The 22,901-nt window shown below is 50.9% G+C and overlaps 1 protein-coding gene across 7 annotated transcripts in view; it reads left to right on the forward strand.

The window, feature by feature from the left end:
* Positions 1-22,901, forward strand: part of SLC22A13 (solute carrier family 22 member 13) — a 27,223-nt gene continuing 4,322 nt past the window's right edge. The window contains exons 1-12 of one of the 7 annotated variants that reach the window (XR_006680543.1): positions 1-644; positions 7,866-7,969; positions 8,212-8,366; positions 8,562-8,730; positions 8,972-9,092; positions 9,181-9,275; positions 9,517-9,731; positions 9,863-9,971; positions 10,476-10,691; positions 10,898-10,993; positions 11,686-11,754; positions 11,875-11,891. Coding sequence is in view for 6 of the 7 variants with exons in the window: in XM_045295102.1 (XP_045151037.1) it covers positions 267-644; positions 7,866-7,969; positions 8,212-8,366; positions 8,562-8,730; positions 8,972-9,092; positions 9,181-9,275; positions 9,517-9,731; positions 9,863-9,971; positions 10,476-10,691; positions 10,898-10,991 (1,656 nt within the window). In the remaining variant the exon portion in view is untranslated. Of the gene's footprint in view, positions 645-7,865; positions 7,970-8,211; positions 8,367-8,561; positions 8,731-8,971; positions 9,093-9,180; positions 9,276-9,516; positions 9,732-9,862; positions 9,972-10,475; positions 10,692-10,897; positions 11,924-13,903; positions 14,176-22,901 lie in introns of those variants that run through there. The other 6 variants (XM_045295102.1, XM_045295099.1, XM_045295101.1 and 3 more) reach the window with 6 other exon arrangements.

The following is a 22,901-nucleotide window of genomic DNA, read 5'->3' on the forward strand; positions in this document are numbered from 1 at the left end:
AAGTTACTTGTGTGCGCTGGAGCAGAGAAGATCCTCTCAACAGCTCTGAGTCTATATTACTCACTCGACAAAACATCCCCGGATTCTACCAACCCATCACTTTCTCCCCTTCCCAGGCCGGAGCGGAGTGGTGACAGGTGGGGCTGGCCCAGGCCGGATTAAACATTAATGCAATTGTCATCGCTGCCCAGGGGACCGAGTGCCCTCAGAGCGAAGATACAGAGCTGTCTGGTGGCTCAGCGCGGAGGAGCTGGTGACCTGCAGCCATGGCCCAATTTGCCCAGATCCTGGCTGAGATTGGGGACCTGGGTCGCTTCCAGATACAACTGCTGGTCCTCCTAAGTATCCCCAACTTCCTTTCGGCCTTCTACATGTTCGCGCAGGTGTTCATGGTCCTAGACGAGGCCCACCACTGCTCAGTGGACTGGGTCAAGAACCCCCCTTTTAACCTCAGCGCCCCGCTGCCGCTGAACCTGAGTGTGCCTCTTGATGCCGCCGGCAACCCTGAGAGCTGCCTCATGTTCCGGCCGCCCCCTGCCAACGCCAGCCTGGGGGACATCCTCAGCCACCGCTTCAATGAGACGCAGCCTTGTGCGAGCGGCTGGGACTATCCTGAAGGCAGGCCCCCGTCCCTCTTGAACGAGGTAAGACTGCCCTTCAGCCTGCTCTCTGTCTGTCTCAGTTCTGTCCATCCTCTGCACCTGCCCTGTGGGCGGCTGACCACAGTTGTGGCTGCTCTTCCTTCCCCCATGAGGTTGTTTGCTGTTTCCATTTGTCTTTGGCCAATCGGCCAGCTCGCGTCTCTGTCCATTGTCCTCCTGTCTGGTCTGTCTGGACAGTAGTACCTATCCTTTGGTCTGTCCCTCTCTCTGCATCTCCCTCTGCCCATCCACCCAGACACCTTTTCCACTTCTGTTTTTCTGCCCTGATCCCTTTCTTTCATATCCACCATTCCCGTCTACCTGTCCAGGTGCCTGTGTTCAGTCAGTCACACCTGTCTGCCTGGTTCCAATCTCTCTTCTGACGAGATCACTGTCCCGTGTCTACCGGCTGTCTGTCTGCCCTCCTGCCTGCTTGCCCGGGGTCTCCCGCCATGTAGGGTCTCGGCTCTGGAGCCCTCTGCCGGCCTGCCTGCCTGCCGCCCATGTACAACTCCCGTGGAAACCCCCTATTCCCTTTTGCCCACTTCATTCTCTTGAGAGAGAATGAAGCAAACAGGCAGCAAACAGAAAGCGTCCCAGGCCCAGCCACCTCGGAGAAAGAGAGGCCTTCTGAAATCATCTTAGCCTAAGGTGACCAGACGTCCCACTTTCGTGAGACAGTCCCGATTTTAACTATTCTTCCCTCATCCCGCAGCATTTTTTAATAGTCCCAATTTTTTAAAAGAATGCACAACAAGCTAGGGTACACGGTTTTCGGCTGCCATGTGGCTCTTTCGCCAAGATAGGAGTTTTATCAATGGTGTCCCGCTTTACCAATGTTAAAATCTGATCACCTTGTCTTAGCCCCACTCTGTGGCTTCCCCAAAAGTGGGACTGAGGCACAGAGGGGGCCCAGCAGCAGAGGGAGTTGGTAGTGGGGCCCCGTTCCGGGAAGCTAAGGCCTCCTGCTGTCTAGTTCCCTACCCCAGAGGGAGCAAGGTGAGACCGTGCAGAAAGCCGGGGGGCAGAGAGTCTCAGGGAGGCCCATGTTTTCTGACCTTTATGGAGGCAAAAGCTGAGGCTGTGTGGAGAAGGAGACCTGGAGTCCAGAGATTAAACATTCACTTCTAAGCATGTCACCTGCCCCTTGAGCTCTGGCAGCCCCGGGCTATGTCCTGCCCGCTCCACCACGAGAGCCCGGTGGCCCGTGGGTGGCCTCGGGTTCTAGCCCAACCTCGTTCTGTCTGGTCCTCATTGGCCTGTCCACCAGCCCCAGCATCATCCTCCATCACAGGGTCTCGTCTTCACATGCCCCAGGTGCTATGCATATGCCCACAGCTACACATCCCTGCCCCTCTGGCCAAATCCCGTCATCCTGAAATCCCACAGGACTCTGAGACCTTCCAGATGGCTCAGAGTCCACCTTAGTCCTTGTTCCGACCCCTGCACTGGGCTGCTTATAAACTCCAAGCCTGAGTAGTCCCTGTGTGTAGGGAAGATGACTCCTGGGGCCCAGGGGCAACCTGGGTCCCCTTAGAGGGGGAAAGGACTGGGTGGGCTCTGATGTCAGGAATGTGCCTCCCTCCAGGGAGGAAGGAAGCAGACAACTTCATAAAGGAGGTGGCTTAAGAGTTGATCAGCAACTGTTCTGTATCAAAAGTTTGATACAGAAGGGATGGTCTTGGCAGAGAGCAACGTCCACAAGAAAGATTGATGGCAATCAAGAAGCAGGACATGAGTCTGGAGGGCAGGAGGACCGTGGGCTCCTCAGTATGCCTGGGACAGCAAAGTGGGCAGGGCCAGGGGTGTCCAATAAGATGTTATCACCATCTATGCCTCTCTCTCCTCAGTCACCAACCCACACTGCTGGCACAGGGGTGGGGCCAGCAACCTCTCACCCTGCCTCCATCCCTTCCCCACCCTCCCACGGACTATGGCCTTCCCAGAAGTGTACGTACACTCTTGGTACTTTGTGCCCTGCACCGCATGATAGCTCCAAGCTTTGTTCTAGAGTGCAGCTCAATCAGCAGGAGACTTTCTTCTGGAGGCCAAGGAGAGCCACTGAAGGTTCCAGAATGGGGACCAGATGTGCTGGAATCTGGCAAAAGGAGGGAGGACAGGGTTTGAGAAGCCTGGGTCTTGAGGATCCCTGTGGCCTCCCCAGACAGAGACATGGACTGTAGGTTCTGGGACTGCAAGGGTGGATGGCTGCTCACACCCTCTCCATCTCTGTACACCCTGGACCACGGCATCCCCACATGAGCCCAGACAAGCTTTGATACCTCTCTAAGCTTCTGACCCTGCTGCTGTTCCTGGGATTGGTGGCATTGCATGAAGTCAGGCGGAGAATTCTGTGAGCATAAGGGTTTGTCAGCTGCTGCAATGGGGAACTCCTGGCCAGGGTGACAGCCATGCCCTCAGACCACTGGGATGTCTTGTGTGTTAGGCCGGATTGACTGGAGAAACAAAGCCAGGGATATAGGTCTAAGAGAGAACTTTCTATCAAAGAGCAATTGTATAGTAAGAAAACATTCCAACCCAGTCCAGATCAAGTCCATAAGTCCGATATTAGCCCATACATCCAGTACTAGTCCAAAAATCCTCCTACAGACTCACGCAGTCACACAGGAAGATCACAGGCCAGTGGGTGCAAAGTCTTGTGGATCCAATGGTGGTGGAAGCATCTCAGCCCTGGCACAGGTCTCCACGTGGCTCCTCCAGCTCTCCGAGTGTGGCTTCTCAACAGGAAGGTGAAGTAGAGAGAGGGGCTCTCATGTCTCCATGTGGCTTGTCCACGGGAAGAAGAAGGCAGAGAGAGAGAGGACGTTCCCAGAATCCTCACAAGAAGGCCACGCCCACAAGGAGGCATCATCAGGCTGTGACCTGATTGACAGACTAGACTCCACCCCTGACACTTGTTTATCCAGTTGACACGAAATTGTGGAACTACCACACTATCACCTGCTGTGAGCTCCGTGAGCACAAGGACTAGCGCATCCTCATCCGAACCTCATGTGCGAAGAGCTGCCTGGGTGACGATCCCTGTACTAAGAAGGCTACCCACCGCTGTGCAGGGGATTCTAACAGAACGGCCCAATAGGACAGCAGGAACCAACTGCCTGACCAGGTTTCCTAGGCTGTACCCTTGATGGAAGCAGACTGCCACCGTTTTCTCCCACGGAGGGATTGGTGGGTTCAAACGGCTGGTGTTTCCAGTGCTTAACTCCTGCGCCACCGGGACTCCTGGGCTAAACCTCTGGTGATGCCCTTACGTCCATCAGGAGATACTGTATATTCTCTTTGACCCCCTCAGGAACCTGAGCCATAGATCGGCTCACACACCAACCTCTCACAGTTACTCAGTCCTGACTCTGGAGCCCGGTGAGAGAAGAAAGCCTTTATCAGTATTGTTTCCTCTGATTAGGACCCTGCTCTCAAGACAATCAGTGGCTTCTGGTTAAACCCAACCGGACAGAAGTAGATGGCACAAGTTCAAGTCCTCTGTCCTGGCCTGGCCTGTTTTGTTCATTACCCAAGTGCAGTTACAGTTAATCATTTGACACTTATGGAAATTCTTACCAATTAACAGTTTTCCTTGAGAAAAAAAGTGGGAACTCACTGGTAGCTCCTAGATAGCTTCGTGTCTTGCTGAAGATTAAACAGAGGGTGGCTGGCTCGTTGGCTAAGGGCATTTGTTCTTTCACCCAGCCAGCCAGTCAGTAAATATTCTCTGAGCCTTCAGTTCATCTCACCCCCCTGGTGGCACAGTGGTTCTGCATTGGGCCGCTAACCTCAAGGTCAGCAGTTCAAAACCACCGGCGGCCGCTCCTAAGGAGAAAGACAGGGCTTTCTACTCCTGTAAAATAGTCATAGTCTCGGAAGTTCACAGGGGCAGTTCTACCCTGCCCTGTCGGGTCGCTATGAGTCAGCATCAAGTCCACGACAAGGAGTTTGGTTTGGTTGGTTTGTGCTCTGCACTCATTGCTTAACCCAGGGGATCTCCACCTTCCTCAAGCCGCCACCCTTTCATGCAGCTCCTCATGTGGTGGGGACCCCCAACCATCACATTACTTTCGTGGCTCCTTCATCACTGTCAGTTTGCCACTGCGATGAATCGTCATGTAAATATCTGATAGGCAGGATGTATTTTCATTGTGACCAATTGAACATCACGAAAGCATGGTGATTCATCACAAAACAATATGTAACTATATACTGTGAAATATTTGTTTCTAATGACAAATATATAAAACTGTGTCTGGAAGCACGGTGTGGCACAGGTAACAGTCTTCTGCATGTGGGCGGACCAGCCCGGAGACGGAGAGAGGAGCGGTGTCTGGGTTCCTGAGACCGTGGGAAAGATGTGTTTGCCGATGGTCTTAGGCAACCCCTGTGAAAGGGTCATTTGCCCCGCAAAGGGGTCGAGACCCACAGGTTGAGAACCACTGGCTTAACCTCTCCAGCCTCTGTTTCCTCCTCTGTGAACCGGAGATTTGCAAAGCCAAGGACGGTGGTCAGAATGCTATGGGATAAGGCACTTCACACAGTTCCTGTCCCAGGGCAAGCATGCCGCAGGTGTACGCCCCACTGGGCCTCCATGCTCGTGAGCTCTGGGGGAGAGCTCACCTACGCTGCTCCGCTCGGAAACACTGTTGGCTTGAGTTGTCTGCCTGGACGGAATGCAATGGATGAGTGTGCAGAGTAACCTGGATACACCTATGTTCCCCGCTGGGTTTCCCAACCTGTCTCTCCGTTAGGTTTTGTCTGTGGGTCTGTTTCTCTCTGTGTCCTAACTTCCTTCCTGGGGGTGGGGGGTGGGGGTCATGTAAAGGCTCCTTACAATCCAAACTGCCTGTGGACGAGGGACGTTTCCAGGGGTGGCAGTCATCGGGAAGACTGGGCCTATCCCACTGCTGCATCCTTGAATGTGTCCAGAATTTGTACACGGTGTCTTTTGAAAAACAAATACAGATGAGAACTCCCTGCCCTTAGGTCAATGCTGACTCATAGTGACCCCCCCTGTGGGTTTCTGGGACTGTGACTCTTTATGGGAGTAGAAAGCCCAGTTGTTCTCCCGAGGGGCTGCCGGTGGTTTCTAACTGCCGACCATGCAGATCGCAGCCCAATGCCTAACCACTACCCCTAGGGCTTTCTATACATAGTGTCTTTGGGCCAAACAAAACAGCTAGCAGTTCATTTGTTATCACTTAATGCCATCTGAACAATGAGTCCTGATGTCCTAACTTAGAGCTGTTTGAAGGACACATACTGCTGAATCAAAAGACAAATGTTCTAATTTAATTCTTTTCTTTTTAATCATTTTATTGGGGGCTCATACAACTCTTACCACAATCCATACATCAATTGTGTCAAGCACATTTGTACATTCATTGCTCTCATCATTCTCAAAACATTTGCTCTCCACGTAAGCCCCTGGCATCAGCTCCTCATTTTTCCTCTTCCCTCCCAGTTTCCCGCTCTCTCATGGACCCTTGGTAATTTATAAATTATTATTTTGTCATGTGCAGTCTTTATTTCTAGCTGCTATCACAAACCACCACCAGTAGGTGGTGAGAAGCAAGACGGACTCACAGCCAGAAACTCAAAAAGTCCGGGTGTCAGCCGACCAGACTCTCTGAGAGGCTGGGGGAGAATTTGCCCCTAAGCTAAGGTGACCAGACGTCCCGCTTTTGGCCGGACAGTCCCGATTTTTTAACAATTTGTCCTGCATCCCGTGACGTTTTAAAAAAGTCCCAATCACAGGGCAAGATATGACAAAATAACAATTCATAGATTATCAAGGGCTCATGAGGGAGGGGAAAAATGAGGACCTAATGCCAGGGGCTTAGGTGAAGAGGAAATGTTTTGAGAATGATGAGGGCAACGAATGTACAAATGCACTTTACACAATTGATGTATGTATGGATTGTGATAAAAGTTGTATGAGCCCCTAATAAAATGATTAAAAAAATTTTTTAAAAAGGTCCCACTTTTGGAAAGAATGCACGACAAGCGAGGGAACCGTGGGAGAACGGGAAGGGAATGTACGTTTTTCGGCTGCCATGTGGCTATTTCGCCAGGATAGGAGTTTTATATTACTTTTGTTACTTTTATAATGTTAAACTTTAGTAATAACAAATAATTGTTGAGAACTGATTATCGAGACCTGTTTATCAAAGTTCGCATTGTTGATCAGTTGTTAGAATTCAACCACCATTGTTTGGACTTAATGAACAATGGCATTTTTTGGCATTGGCAACGACGAAAACATTTTGTAACTGTCTCTCAGACGGTACACATCGTACTGCGTGCTAGTGGTAGTTAAGCAAGTGATATCAACAAATCAGCAATTCAGATAATTTAGGTAAGTTATTTATTTATTTATTTCATAAATTTTCTTGAATTTAGCCAACAGTACTCGTATTATTTATATTTTATAGTGGCGGCAAAATGATATAGACCAAATTTTTAATCAAGAAACCCCCCCCACGGTCAATGGTGTCCCGCTTTACCAATGTTAAAATCTGGTCACCTTACCCTAAGCTGATCTGTTCTCATGCTTCTGGTTTTGCTAGGAACCCTGGGCTTTCCTGGGCTTGTTGTGGTCACATGACTCCCTCTCCGCCTGTGTGGGTGCGCAGTGTTCTCCCTGCCTGTCTGTGTCCCTGGCCCTCCTGCTCACCTCAGCTGAGTTGCCATATTGGGTTAGGGTCCATCCTTAATCCATTGTCTCCAAAAGCTGCTTTGTAGATAAGGTCACATTCATGGGTCAATGCCGACTCGCAGCACCCTGTAGGGCAGCACGTCACTGTCCCTGGGGGGTTCTGCGACTGTAACTCAACTGACGTAGGAAGCTCAGTCATTTCCCCAAAGAGCGGCTGCCGATTTTGAAAGGTTGGGTCCCACGTTGATTGTTCATGCAGCACTTGCTTCTGATCAAAGCAATCGCCAAGAACAGTGTCTGTCGCACAGGGACGGGGTTGTGTTAGCAAGATCTGTGAGCTGTCCTGAGCTAGGATGTTGCCCGAGCCTGGACCAATGGCAACGACCCCAGTGTTCTCCTTTCCATTGAAAAATATCCTACTGCGCCCCATGAGTTCACGGGGGTGCCTCGGCACACAGTTTGGGAGCTGCAAATCCTGAGCAAGGTGCAAAGAAGGCAGAGAGCAAGAAGACATGGCCCCAGCCCTGCCCTTGACTCTCATCTCCCCATGCTTTCCTCAGTTTGACCTGGTGTGCGATCGGAAGTATCTGAAAGAGACCTCGCAGTCCATCTACATGGCCGGGCTCCTCCTGGGCTCTCTCATCTTTGGGCCCGTCTGTGACCGGTAAGACCCCTGCCCGGCTCTCACCTGACCTCTCATGCTCTTAGGCAATGTGCCCAGGGCCTAGTTTCCCCCTGCGCCCCTCACGCAAGACTCCAGGACGCAAGCGATGTTTCCTTGGCCCTCAGATGAGGTCCCAGGGAAAACTGTCCTCCTCCAAGCAGAGATCCTGGGGCAGGATGGATCTTGCTGGCTTCTACCCTTCGGATCACTGCCCCGGCAGACCCGCCTCGTTGCTCCCCCAGGGTGGGTCGCAAGATGACCATCTTGGTACAGCTGCTGCTCTTTACCCTCATTGGCCTGGGCACGGCCTTTATGCCCAGCTTCGAGCTCTACACAGCCCTGCGCTTTGCCGTGGCCACCGCTGTCGCCGGCTATGCCTTCAGCAATGTCTCCCTGCGTGAGTGTGTCCAGGCCCTTGGGACGTGAGCCACGTTTGTCCGCTGTGGCGGGTTCCCAAAAGCCCAGGGCTTCCTGTTGGACCTTCTAGGGTTGCCAGGGAGCTTCCAGCTCTGGCAGGGTGGGGCCTGGGGAGAGGCAAGAGGTGGGTGTGCAGCCTCTGGAGATCTGGGTCCCAGCCCCTCTCTTCCCACAGTGACCGAGTGGGTGGGGCCTTCCAGGAGGACCCAGGCCGTGGTCTTGGCCCATTGCACCTTCTCCCTCGGGCAGATGGCACTAGCAGGACTAGCCTATGGCGTCCGCCACTGGCGGCTCTTCCAGATCGCGGGCACCGCTCCAACCTTGCTGCTCTTCTTCTACATCTGGTGAGGAGGCATGTCCCAGGGCCAGGCCGCCACCTGGCCCCTGGGCTGTGGTGGGGTTGGAGCGTCCACCCACCTTCACCCCACGAGACATAGATGGGCCAAAACGCGGGACGTGGAGCCGAGGGCTGCCGTGTGGAGTTCCGGGTGCCCTGGACCAGCCCCCCAAGGCTCCTTGGAGGAAGAGGTTGGTTCCAGGGGACTCCAGGGGGACCCCATGGTCACAGCCACTCCTGGCTGACAGGGTTCTCCCGGAGTCTGCCCGGTGGCTCCTGATCAAGGGGAGGACAGAGGAGGCAAAACAACTTATCCAGAAGGCAGCTGCGGTCAATAAGAGGAAACTGTCCCCAGAACTCCTGAATCAGGTACCGCCAGCAGCCCTGGGCCAGCTCTGCCGCCAACCAGACCCGCACAGAGCTCTTGGCGGGTCCCTCATGCTCCATCTCCCTCCAGCTGGTCCTCGAGAAGACGGGCCCCTCAGGGAATGCCCTAGATCTCTTCCGACACCCCCAGCTCAGGAGGATGACTCTGATCCTTTTCTGTGTCTGGTAAGTGCAGGAGGGCCCATCCCATCCCCGTCCCGAGGACCAAGCCCAGGCTGCCCTGGCCTGCTGTGTCACTGGACTGGTGGAGTGGTGGCCTGCTTCAATGGCCTGTCTGGGAATAACAGTCTCTCCCCGTGGGGCTTCTGTCTCCTATGGTGACTCCTGCCTAAGGCAGGTCTCCTCCCTCTTGGTAAGGCGGCGGCCCATCCCCCAGCAGTGACAGGGACTCTCGGGTGATTTGCAGGTTTGTGGACTCCCTGGTGTACTTTGGCTTGAGTTTCCAAGTAGAGGACTTTGGCCTTGACATCTACCTGACACAGCTCATCTTCGGAGCCGTTGAGGTACCTGCTCGCTATTCCACCATGTTCATGATGGAGAAGTTGGGTCGCAAGTGGAGCCAGCTGGGGACCCTAGTTGTAGGCGGCCTCATGTGTATCATCATCATCTTCATCCCAGCAGGTACCAGAGCCTAGATCCAATGGATGTCATTTCCCTGTCAGGGGTGGGGGTGGCGGCTTCCCCAGGTTTGGGAGCAGAGGGGTGAGGGGTTTGGGTGGACAGGGCAGTGCTGATCAGTGTCTCCCCCCCAGATCTGCCTGTGGTGGTCACCGTGCTGGCCGTGGTGGGGAAGTTTGCCACGGCTGCGGGATTCACCATCTCCTATGTCTACTCTGCTGAGCTCTTCCCCACCATTATCCGGTAAGGGCTGCCGGGGCAAGCTCCACTCCTCCGCTCCCGAGCCCCTGTGCTGGGTCAGCCCTTCCCCTGCCCTCCCCACCACCAGTCCACAAATAGCTTGCGCAGTGCGGCGGCAGCACTGGTGGGGTCAAGGCCATTCAAACTCCAGTCTGAGCTCTCGCGTTGTCCCCAGACTTGAGGACAGAGAAGTAGGTCGTGTCCTACCAGGTCAGGGCTGGAACGTGGAGTGTGAGTGGCTTCAGAGAAGAAACGCGTGGGTGCGGGAGGTGGGGGAGCACGCAGGGGGCAGAGGAGAGGTGTTGCTTTTGTATGCCTGTCTCCCACACGTCTGTCCAGTCTCAGGGAAGAGACCCGAAGGTGGGACAGACAGGGCCTACAAGGGGACTGTAAGCTCAGTGCGTGCAGCAAGGCGGAGGTGGGGGACCCATCAAAGCTGGAGAACCTGCAGACCATTGAGGTCCCCCTCGAGGCGGGGCTGATCAGTCCGGGTTGGCTTCCCCGCAGGCAGACGGGCATGGGCCTGGTGGCCATCTTCTCCAGGATCGGAGGCATCATCACGCCCCTGGTGATCCTGCTGGAGGAATACTACGCGGCTCTCCCCATGCTCATCTATGGCATTCTCCCCATCATCGTGGGCTTCCTCTGCGTCCTGCTGCCAGAGACGCGGGGCCAGACCCTGAGGGACACCATCGAGGACCTGGAGCAGGACTCCCACCCACGGTGAGATGTGTCCTTGTTTTCGGAAGGCTGGGGGCCCTTCCCCGTGGCCTCCCTGTTAGCCCGTTGTTGCTTGGAGACCTTGGGTGGAGCCTGCTGGAGCCCTCGTCATCAGACTGGCTTTGCCTTCAGATTCCTCCTTACTTGGGGAAGGGGTAGTGCCGGGGACTACCCTGGTCCAGCCAATGACAACGTTCTACTCCCTCCAGGTCCCTGACGCCAGCACCCTCAGAAAAGGGGACAGTAGCCACAGAGAGCGCGTCCAGCCCAGAGGTGGCCTATGGGAGCAGCACATACTTCTAAAGGTGACTTCTAAACACCAGTCCTACATTAGCAGGAGAACTGCCTCAACATTCCCCCCTGGGCATGGCTGTGACCGCTGAAGACCCAAGGGCAAGGCCAAGCTTGATTGTGGAGACCAGACCCCACGGATGAGCCCAATTCCAGAATCAGATGAGACCAGACCCCGCTTCTTCTTCACCTTTTTCAGCTCCCGAACCCCTGACAGGCATCCCATCCCCAATGCTCCATTTGGGTTTGGGTCTGGGTCTCATCTCGGGCTTCACCTATGCTCTGGGAATGTTGTGGGGGTTACAGCTCTCTTGCTCCTTTTGATTAGGACCCCTCCCACCCCATGCTAGGAACAGAAAGCCTTTCCCAGTCTGTAGACACGGGAGAAGGACGACTGTGGAGTGGTGGGCTCTAGCCAAGCAGGCTAAGGATAAAAAGGGCTAGGAAGAAAGGAAGCCGGTCCTTTCTCGTGCCTGAACCAGCCCTTTGGCTAAGAATCAGCCCCATCGGACATTGGATACCACTGAGAGCAGACTTGTAGTCCACTCAAAGACCCTTCAACCCCTTGGTCTACACTCGCCTCATGCCTCTCTGTGACTCAGGGATCAGCAGTGAGGAAGGTGGGGGGGGGGGGTAGGGGGGGTGTTTGTTTTCTCCTTGGCCATTCCTCCCCCTCAAGCTCTGCTACTTCTGGCTTCCACACCAGGGTCTACACCAGGCAAGGGGGAAGGACAGAGGTCTTCCTTCATGCTGCTGTTTTTAGCTCTCCCTCTAGGTGTGTACTACTAGCCCAGTTACATAATCTCCTGTCAACTTGCAAAGGGGTGATCTAGCTGCTCAGTGAGGCCTTTCCTATATGGCCTTACACTTCTCTGCTTGTCTCCCTGCTGGCAAGCCACATGGAGCTACACTGATGCAGCCAGAGCCCTGGAGCTGGAGGAGCCATGTGGAGACCCATGCCAGCTCTGAGATGCTTCCACTGCCACTGGATCCATAAGACTTTCCACCCACTGGCCTGTGATCTTCCTGCACTCAGTATCATTGCATGGCTGTATGAGTCTAAAGAGGAACTCAGGGACCAGTATCAACATTGGGGTAATATTGGACTAATAGACTTGATCTGGACTGGGATATTTTCTTAATGTACAATTGCTCTTTGATATAAAGTTCTCTCTTACACACATATGAGTGTCTCTGGATTTATTTCTCTAGTCAACCGGACTAATACACTGATCACTAGTTTGTCCGCTAGAACAGGATTCTCAAATCTGGCTCTTCTAGAGGAGCGTACTGCTGGGTTTTCAGAAATCCTCTGCATTGTTGAACTTGGGGCCTTTCTTCAGCTTCTGCTCCCCACATAGTCTCTCTTGCTGTTGGCATTCCCTTACCTGAGAAGATACAGCCCTCTGGGATAAGGTCCCATCAAGCTACCAAAAGCCTATGAGAACCACGTGCATCTTGACCCTATGCAAGGTGGGGAAGCACTGACCAGCCATTGGCACCTGTCTTTGCCCTCAAAGTTCTTTCTAGCCAACCTTGCTCCAGGGAGTGGGGTTGGTCTCTCTCTCTCTCTCTCTCTCTCTCTCTCTCTCTCTCTGTAAGAGAGAGTTTTATATCCAAGAGTCATTGTATATTACGAAAACATCCCAGCCTAATCCAGATCAAGTCCTGTGTTGCCCATAAGTCCGATACTAGTCCACGAATTCCTCTCAGACTCACACAGCACAGCAATGATGCTGAAGGCAGGAAGATCACAGGCTGGTGGGTGGAAAGTCTTGTGGATCCAGTGACGGTAGACATATCTCCACATGGCTCCTCCAGCTCCTGAGAGTGTCTCCTGAACAGCAAAGTGAAGCAGAGAGAGAGGGAGGCAGTCTCTCCTTTTCACAGGCACCTCCACTCCCTTAGAGAGCTTCTTTTAGATGCTCCCTCTTCTTACGTAGCCTAGGAGTAGTTGTGCGTGAATGAGCCGGGTTATCTGCCTTCACTCTCCCTTCACCTTATCCTGCTGGCATTGCTAGAAGCAAGTCACTGCCTCCAAGGTCATTATTCTCATGAGGGTCTTCAACTGCCCAGTCTCCCTACCAGCTTTTTCTAGTCAGTTTCCCAACGCCTGTCAGAGACTAGTTGTAATCTCCACTCTCTGCATACCTTCTCATCCAACTCCTACCTCTTAGCACACTGCCATCAGAAAAGGGAGAAGCCCTTATTTGGCAATTCTCCAAACTCCCCACGGCCAAAGCTTCCACCCTACTCACTCTTGTGGTGGGAGTGCAGCCCCTGAGGGAGCGAAGCCTTAAATCCTGCCTCCACTCCGCACACCCCTCCCCACACCCCCCAAGATCCAGAGCTCCTGAAGGTCGAGCCTATTTCTCTTTCTTCTTCCAACTCCCCTAGCTAAGGCAAATAAGGGGTTCCAGGTGAGGAGACTCTGAAAGGATTTTGCTCTCACCCCCACTATGGACAAGGCTTTCAAATGCCCAGTTTCTGGGCTGGTGAGAGACCCAGCTCCTTCTATGGGGTCTCCTATTCCTGTGGGTCCCCAGCGGAGGAGCCAGATGGGTTGGTCACAATCAGCTCAGGCAGAGGGTCCCTGAGTCTGAGCCGGGGCAGAGCCTTGATGCTACAGGACCAGGCAGGGCCCAGCCTCTCGGGTACTCCGAGTATGCCCAGGACTGCCCAGGGCTGGCCTGCAACCCCGCAGTGTAGAGGTGTTAGCCCCAACTTCACCTTGGCTGCCAAACTTCGACCTCCAAGTTTCTGATCTGAGACATGACAGGTATGTGGGAGACAGGCCCACGAGCGCCCTCACGTCTAAGCATGCAGCCCAAGTGTATCTAAGGACGCTGACATTTATTCTCCTTCCTGGTATCTCGTCAAGGAAAATAGACATGACCTCATGATTTTTTAATTTCTCTATAAAGACAACCTTTGGAGCTGGTGTGATATTCATTCTGTGAACTCGTATCTACAAGAAATCATATGTTGCTGGAAATTAGACTGTGAACCTTCATTTCACTGAGCTGATTGGAAACTCAACCCTGCCCCTGATTGAAGTTCTCCTCTACCCAGAGATTGCGTCAGAGCCCTGGGGTCTCGTGTCAACAGGGACAAGACGTCCTCCCCACCCTGGTCATCCATCTGCCTCCCTGATAGTGGGTATACCCATGGTGCCAGCCTGCTTGGGCCCACCAGTTCCAGAAGTGCTGTTGCAGAAGAGGAGGGAGGGGGTGGGGGGGCTTAGGGCCAGCCACTCGGTTGGCCAGGCCCCTGGGGGGAGGCCTGGTGACAGCTGGAGGATTACAGTGCTGTGGCCACAGAGAAGTGGAAATTAAAGTTGTGCAAAACAGACATGTGCATCCATTGCCAGCAATTCAAATCCAACGCACAGAGACCCTGTAGGACAGAGCAGAACCTCTGTGGGAAACTCACACTGAGGGAAATGTGACAAGGACTATCTTCCCTAACTTATGACGAGGACTGTAGCCCCTAATTTATAAATCTGGAAAGCTGGTCTTCCACGGTAGGAAAGCCTCCACTTTGGTAAGTTAGAGGTCAAGTCCAAGTACATGATCCTGCTTTAAATATCATTCCCACAGATTCTCCCTTAACAGCTATGCTGCCTTAAAGTGAGCATCTGGTTGATTACATCTCTATAGAAGCAGACATGATCCTTTTGCTCTTCCCCTCCCCTTCCTGCCGTGACGCACAGCCCCCCCTTAAACCTTCCCCCAATGCAGGTATTACGTTTCTTAACCTGTGAGCTCAAAGACCTTAATGTAGACACCACCCACCTTGTGACGCATCTAACTACTGAATATGCATCTTTTCAGGCTACCTTATAAATATTCTAAGATAGTAAAGGTTCGCGCTCTCTCTCTACCTCTCTCTCTCACTTCCCCCAGTTCCACGTGGTCCATCAAGAGGGGCTGAGGTGAGCATGGTACCCTAAAATGTGTCTGACTCCTCTATTGTATTCTCTCTCCGATCTTTCCCACCCTCGATGATTTTGCTATCATCTCTATATATTACCGGCGTACATTGTGCCTCCTGGCCCTTCAGTTGTCGGAGGCTGATTTCCTGTGACACCGCTCCTTTGGGGTTTCCAGTTTCTGTCCATCTTACCGAGCAGACCGCCTCATCTTTCTACTGTGAAGCAGCTGGAGCCGCCGCCCACCGCTGAGCACTTCAGTCACTGCGCCACCAGGCTCCTTAGAGTAGGCCCTTGCGCTTTCCCACAACGAACAGTCATTTCAGGGCCCACCCAGTTCTTTCATTCAAAAGACTGGCGCCTGAGCTCCCCAAGTCACCAGAAGCTGGCATCAGTGACTTTGAGGGGAGACGGACCAGATGCAAACAGCTGTGACCCGCGCTGGTTGGCAGGGAAGTGTGGCAGAGGGACAGGGCAGAGAACGTGAGCAGAGCCACGGCATTGCTCATGAAAACTTGAGACACAACTACGAACGGGTCTGTCTGGAAGACGTGGAGAGGGTTTCCTTCAGGGGGAGCACGAGAATGTCCTTAACAGCGAGAGAACTCACAGGGCCAGCTCACGTGAGGATTGTCTCAGCCTTACCTCATTTTTGGTCCCTCCTGTCACCACGTGTGCCCCAGAATGGAATGCTGCCTCACACAATTCCCACCCCACCCTGAGAACCTCTCCACTCCATTGTGACACGACTCCCCGGCTACCAAAGAAACCCAAGGGTTCTGCTTCCAAGAGCCAGCAGGAGCATGGATTGTGGTCAGGTGGGCCCCGGCTTGGCCTCGGCGTGGGCCTATCTCCAGGGAGGAGGGCCTGGGAGGGTGTGGAGGGTGGCAATGATGATGACCCGCAGCTATTGTGGGGCCGCATTCTCAGCACAGATGTGCACAGGAGCCTCCCTGGACTTATCCAGCTGTGGGCAGTGTGTGGAAGGACCAGGCCACCCCAGGCCACCTTCACAGGAAGCGTGAGTTCTCAGGTGTGGCACCTGGCCATTCCCTGCCCTCAGGTGGAACGCTGCTCCTGGACAATGCACAGCCTCCTTTTCCAGGTCCCCATGTCTTCGTTTGTACATGGAGAACCGCTTGCCTTGGGCAGTGGACCTGGCCAGGGACCTTTGGGGTCATTTCAGGGGAATAAGGGTTCTAGAGCTTTGCGGATCACCAGGCCCCTGCAGGTACTCAGGTGATACTGAGGCCAGGCTTGCCGGGCCAGGCTATACAAGTTGGCTCCAAACCTGGAGGCCAAATCTCTATGAGGAAACCAAAGCACCCCTCCCTCCCATCATGTGATGTCGCTCTTGTCCACTCTAGCCCCCTGGTAATCCTTGGGATGTTGGAGCAAAGCCCTGCCACCCTCTGCGGATAACCTCTTCTTTTGAGAGGTAGCTTTGGCCTTGTTCCTGAGCCTTAGTGGAGACCGAATACCTAACCATGAGCCACCAAGTTGCATTATAGTAATGTCTTCTTTTGGGTTGCTGGTTTTTAAATCACGTTTATTGAGATATGGTGTATCTATTTTTTGGTAAATTTTGGTAAATGTTGACGCTTTCTGAATGTAGAGTTCAGTGAGTTTTGAAAATTGGATGTTGTACTAGTCTGGGTTGATTAGAGAAACAAATCCAGAGACACTCATATGTGTATAAGAAAGAGCTTTATTTACTAGAGTAATTATATATTAAGAAAACATCCCAGTCCAGTCCAGACCAAGTCCATAAGTTCGATATTAGCTCATATGTGGGATACCAGTCTGTAAATTCCTCTTCAGGCTCACACAACACATGTAATGATGCCAAATGCAGGAAGATCATAGGCCAGCGGATGGAAAGTCTTGTGGACCCAGTGGTGGTGGAAGCATCTCAACGGTGGTGTGGGTCTCCACGGGGCTCCTCCAGCTCCAGAGCGCTGGTTCCATCAGCATAGCTCCATGTGGCTTGTCAACAGGAAAGTCTCACAGGGAGAGTGTGTGTGTCCCGCCGCCAGTGAGCTATTTATCTCCTTTGAGCCTCCAAATAAGGTCATCCTGCTGAAACCTGATTGACAGGCTAGACTCCACCCCTTCACTCTTAATGGTCTCAAGTTGAAACCAGCTTATGTAACTACCACAGATGTAGTCATGTATCCATCACCACATTCATTATAGAGCCTTTCCATCCGGCCAAGAGTTCCTGTGTGCCGCCTGGTAATCAGATCTCCCCCAACTTGTACCCCAAACAGCCACTGATCTTACTTCAGTCCTTGGTGCTACCTTTTCCAGAATGCTCTATGGATGGAATCATTCAGTATGATGCCTTTTGTGTCTGATTTTTCATTCATCATCTTGTTTTTAAGATTCCTTCATGTTCCACATTTCGGTGGTTCTTTGTTGCCGAGCAGTATATTATTATAGGGAGTTGCTTACCTGTTCACCAGGTGATGGATATTTGGATTGTTGGCTCTTCTTCACTATTTGGAATAAAGCTGCTCTGATATGTCTATGCAAGTCCTTGTATGGACATTAGTTTCTATTTCTCGAGCAAATGCAATTAGTATCACTAATCATATGGTTAATGCAATAAGTAACGGCCATATATTATTTTGCAAGAGTTGTGTAACTTTGCGATCCTACCAGGAATATATGAGAACTAGTCCACATCTTCATCAGCAATTGCTATTGTGAGTTTAAATTTTTTGAGCTTTCTTTTGAGTCACTGAGCCTGGTGGCTCAGGACCGTAGTCTCCAGGATACCAAATGGCCTAACGTAGTCCACACCGGAAATGTCCTGCTTCGGTGAGTAGGGACAGGAGTCTAGAAGTGCCTGAGCAGCCATCTAAGGTGCCAGAATTGGCCTCTCCCTCTCTGGAGGAAAGAAGGGGGGTGAAAATGATTGATGACTCATAGAACAATTATCCCGATGGGCTAATGGACCACACAAAGACCAGCATCTAGAACCTGAGACCGGAGGAACCGGATGATGCCCAGTTCCTACTGCAGGGATAGAGTGGGAGGAAATGTGGGCCAGAACACAGACGAATAAAAGAGACCGGGCTTTATGATGGGAGACATGGACTCACCAAGACGATGGCCCTGGGTCACCATTTAGGTCTAGAACTGAACTCACCCTCAAGGCTCAATTTCCAGGCAAACAACAGGGGAACACTAATACGAGTGAGGTGTGCACCCCTTAAAGTAACCAACTATTTGAGATGAAAAGAGCTGCCTTTACCCAAGGACAAAAGAAAGAGTTAAAAAAGAAGAAATTGAAATAAACAAAAAACACGGAGGAAGTGGGAATGGTGAAGCTCCTCGGAGAGGTTGCAGGGGATGGGATGAAACGAATCGAATGCGCTTTGTTACAGGTAAAATTGGTGGGCTTCTCCGTAAGCCTTCACCCCATTCACAATCAAAAGTTGGTTTTTTTTAAAATTTTTTAGCTATTCTCTTGGTGTTTAGTGATGATTCATTGTGGTCTTAATTTGCATATCCCTAATGACTCAATGCTAGCCCTGCGATGCACTCATTTGCCATTCGAATGTCTTCTTTAGGGAAGTACCTATTCAAATCGATTGCACACCTGACAATTGGACTGCTTGGCTTCTGGATTTGGGAGGCAACATATCCCCCATTTGGGTGTGCTACTCCAGCCTAGGCATCAAGTGACCCAACAAGCGTTGAGTTCTGAGTAGGGCACCAAAGAGAAGGCTCTGCAGCAGGTTCCAGCTGCTGTGCCAGCCACTCCGTCCCTTGAGCCACATGATCCGGAAGATCCAAAGGTACTTCAAGTGGCAGTGGCCGAGAGGCAGTTTGGAGTCTTTGGCAGATCCCTATTGACGAATCACAGCACAGACCTTTAGGATTTTAGACTAAAGCCCTGCCATTCTCTGCTGCTAACTACTCTCCTTTTGAGAAACAGCTATTAGCTTGATACTGAGCCTAAGTAGAGGCAGTATGCCTAACCATGAACCAGCGAGTCAGCTTGCCAGCTGAGCTGCCCATCATGAACTGAGGGATGGCGGACTACAGACGAATCATAGAGTTGGCCACGCACAGCAGGGTGCCATCTTTCAACGGAAGTGGTATAAACGAGACTGGGCTCACACCGGCCCTGAAGGCAAAAGTAAGTTGTTCGAGGAAGTGACCCAAATGCCTACCACGGTTTCCTTTCCTGTTACATTACCTTCCCTCTCCCAGCCTGCACCAACGGCCTCAGGAGGAGTTCTTTTTGCAGTGTTAGCTGAGGAAGAGGTTGACAGATGGTTCTGCAAGATAGGCAGCCACCACTCAAAAGTGGACAGCAGCAGCACTAAAGCTCCTTTCTGGGACTTCTCCGAAGGACAGCAATGGAGGGAAATCCTCACCTGGGCAGAGCTTCGAGCCATTCTGTTGACAACCTTCCTCTTTCTCGTCAACCCGCTACTTTATCAAGCATGGTGTCCTGTCCAAGGACATATCATCCAAAGGATGTAAGACAAAGTTTGGCCATCCTTGCCGCTAAGGAACACTCTGACCGTACTTCTTCAAAGACAGATCAGTTTGTCCTTTGGCCGTCCATGGTACTTTCAATGTGCTTCGCTAGCACCACAATTCAAGGGCATGGATTCTTCTTCTGCCTTCCTTAGTCAATGTCCAACTTTCGCCTGCATATGAGGCAATTGATAATAGCATGGCGGATACCAAGGGCTCAAGTAGAAGGAAAATGTTTTGAAAATGATGATGGCAACACATGTACAAATGTGCTCGACACAGTGGATGGATGTGTGGATTGTGATCATTGTTGTACGAGTCTCCAGTAAAATGATCGAAAAAGAAAAAAATATAGCATGGCTTAGGTCAGGTGCACCTTAGTCCTCAAAGTAACATCCTTGCTTTTCAACTCTTTAAAGATGTGTGGTGCAGTGGATTTACTCAATGCAATCATTTGATCTCTGAAATTGGAACTGCATATGTCATTGGATCTCTTGATCGGGGAATTGCAGCAATAATAAATACATTTATAAAGGGGCTTCAAAAAGTTCATAGAAATTTTGGATTAAAATATAGAATCTTCCCACGAATTTTTGAAATCGCCTTATATGCCTAATATTAAAGTTCAAGTGCATGAATAAGCACTGATAAAATTGAAGAGAGGAATATAATAATAGTTGACTGCAGTGCACTACTGTCATGAGTGCTCAGATCTGTAAGGAAACAGGCCACGGCTTCCCAAACTTATGTGACTTACCACCCCATTTTCAGAAAACAAAACAAAAATTCAGCACTCCCCTGGCCATTAAAAACGATAGCCTTTAATCCAAGATAAAGTGTAGGTATCTACTTTTGCAGTCCCTCTACATCAATGAAGCACCTCCCCCAGGGGGGCAGTATTGCTCACTTTGGAGAACAAAGACTATCAAACAACACTATAACCCAACTAGACCTAACAGACATCTACAGAACGTTCTATCCAGCATCAGTACCATCTGCTCTGGGATAAACCATATGCTATGTCACAAAACAAGTCTCAAGGACCCCTAACCATCACAAACCTCGGGACAGGATGAACCTGAGGGACATTACGTTGAGTGAAATTAGCCAGTCACAAGAGAGCAAATATTGTATGAGACCAATGTTATAAACCACCAAGAAAAGGTTTTCACACTAAAGGAAACATGTTGATGATGGCCGAGGTGGGAAAGGAAAGGAGATAAGAGACAGCAGAGACTAGAGGAGGTAGACAGGGGTCAACTTGGGTGCCGGGGAGGGCACTGTCCAACAAGAGGCAGCTGGGCAAACTTGGAAAGTGCTCCCCAGGCGAGACATCGGGAGGTTTGGTGAATGGTTGAATGCAAAACGGATGATCTGCTCCATAAACGTTCATCGAATTCACCAGAAAAAGTAAAAACAGAGACGTGGTTGCAATGAAGACTGTGCGTAGCGAGAAATGGGTCACAGGAAAGGCCTACATTGACAAAGAAGAAAGGTCTCAAGTTAATCGCTTTACAACTCCAAGAGGTAGCAAAGGAAGAGCAAGCCGCCCAATCCGAAAAGAGGAAATAGCAAAGGTGGGCGCAGAGGAAGGGAGCGCAGACGAAAAACGAAAGGCCCAGCAACCCAGAAGTGGATGCTTTGACAGATCAGTGAAATCGACAAACTGCATACAACTCTCAGGAGAAAACAGATAATTCAAGGAACTGTGCGTGACCTCCTCCCTGGGGGACAGACAACCGAAAAGTGGGTGAAGGGAGACGTCGGGCAGGGCAAGATATGACAAAATACCCATTTACAAACTATCAAGGGGTCGGGGGGGAAGGGGGAGCGGGGAGGGAGGGGAAAAATGAGGACCTAATGTCGGGGGTTTGGGTGGAGAGAAAATGTTTTGAGAATGATGTACAAATGCGCTTTACACAATTGATGTGTGTATGGATTGGGATAACAGTTGTATAAGCCCCTAATAAAATGTTTAAAAAAAAAAGAAAACAGATAATTCTACCGTGTTAATACTGGATGACACCTTCCTGTCATCAAAATTAAGAACTATTTGAGCATCAAAGGATTTTATCAACAAAATGGGATCAAATGGTTGGTGGCTGTATACCTGGTAAGGGTTTAATATCTAGAACCAACAAAGAACTCATGCACCCTAAGAAAATATGAGACACCCAATTGGAAAACGGGCAAAGAACTTAAGTATACATTTTTCCCAAGAAGCTGCGTGAATGGCCTACAAACAGGAAAAGATGTTTAAGGTCATCGGTCATTACAAACTTGCCATAATTGAGTCAATTCCAGCTCAGAGTGACCCTAGCGGACAGAGTGGAACTGCCTCTTTGAGTTTCAGAGCCTGTAAATCTTTACAGGAGTAGAAAGCCTCATCTTTCTCCTGCAGAGGTGGTTTCAAACGGCTGACCTTGCTGACTCCTCGCCCACTTTGCTAAGAGGTGCAAATCAAGACCGCAATGAGATACCACTTCACACTCATTCATACAGCAGTTGCCAGAAAATGAGAAATAAGTATGGAGAAGGGGCGGGGCGGGGGTGGGGGGTGGTGGGGGACAGGAACCTCCATCCGCTGTTGGTAGGAATGTAAAATGATGTCACCATTAAAAAAAAAATTTGGCAGTTCCTTTAATTAAAAAAAAAAATCGAACAGCATTATCATTGGATCCCCATTGATTCTACTAGTAAGTATGTAACCCAAAGACTTGAAAGTGGAGACTCAAACATATGTGTGTACTAATTGCTGCTTTATTCAGAAAAGCCCAAATTGGGAACAACCCAACTATGCAGAAGTAGATTACTAGGTAAATAAAATGTGGAACAGACAAATTTAAAAACACTCAGACACAGAAAGAAATGAGGTTCTTTTCATTTTTCTTTTCCCCATCCGCCTCCCACTTGTGGACATGCTGGTACACAGCACGCTAAGGATGAATCCTGAAAACATGATGCTGAGCAACACAAGCTAGACTGAAAAGATCAATATGGAATGATTCCAATAGCACGGAATATCTAGATCAGGAAATGCGCAGACAAAAGTATAATTTGTTTTCTTCAATTGGTAGATGCAAAATCTTATGAATGGCCATTCCCAGCCACTGTCATTGAGTTGATGCTGAATTAGAGAAAACTTAATTGTGTTATTTAAATAATCGATATCGACTCTCTCACTGCCTCACTCTCTCACTGCCTCGCTCACTCACTGCTTCACTTACTCACTTTCTCATTCACTGACTCTCACTGTCTCATTCACTCACTGTCTCACTCTCTCACTGCCTCACTCAATGACTCACTCACTCACTGCCTCACTGTCTCATTCACTGCCTCACTGCCTCATGCACTCACTGACTCACTCTCACTCTCTCACTGTCTTACTCTCTCCCTGTCTCACTCACTCCCTGCCTCACTCACTGCCTCACTCACTCACTGCCTCACTCACTCACTGCCTCATCCTCTCACTGCCTCACTCACTCACTGCCTCA

The sequence above is a fragment of the Echinops telfairi genome, unplaced genomic scaffold (assembly GCF_000313985.2).
Source record: "Echinops telfairi isolate 266 unplaced genomic scaffold, ASM31398v2 ScPeMD7_4225;HRSCAF=4972, whole genome shotgun sequence".
Taxonomy (NCBI): domain Eukaryota; kingdom Metazoa; phylum Chordata; class Mammalia; order Afrosoricida; family Tenrecidae; genus Echinops; species Echinops telfairi.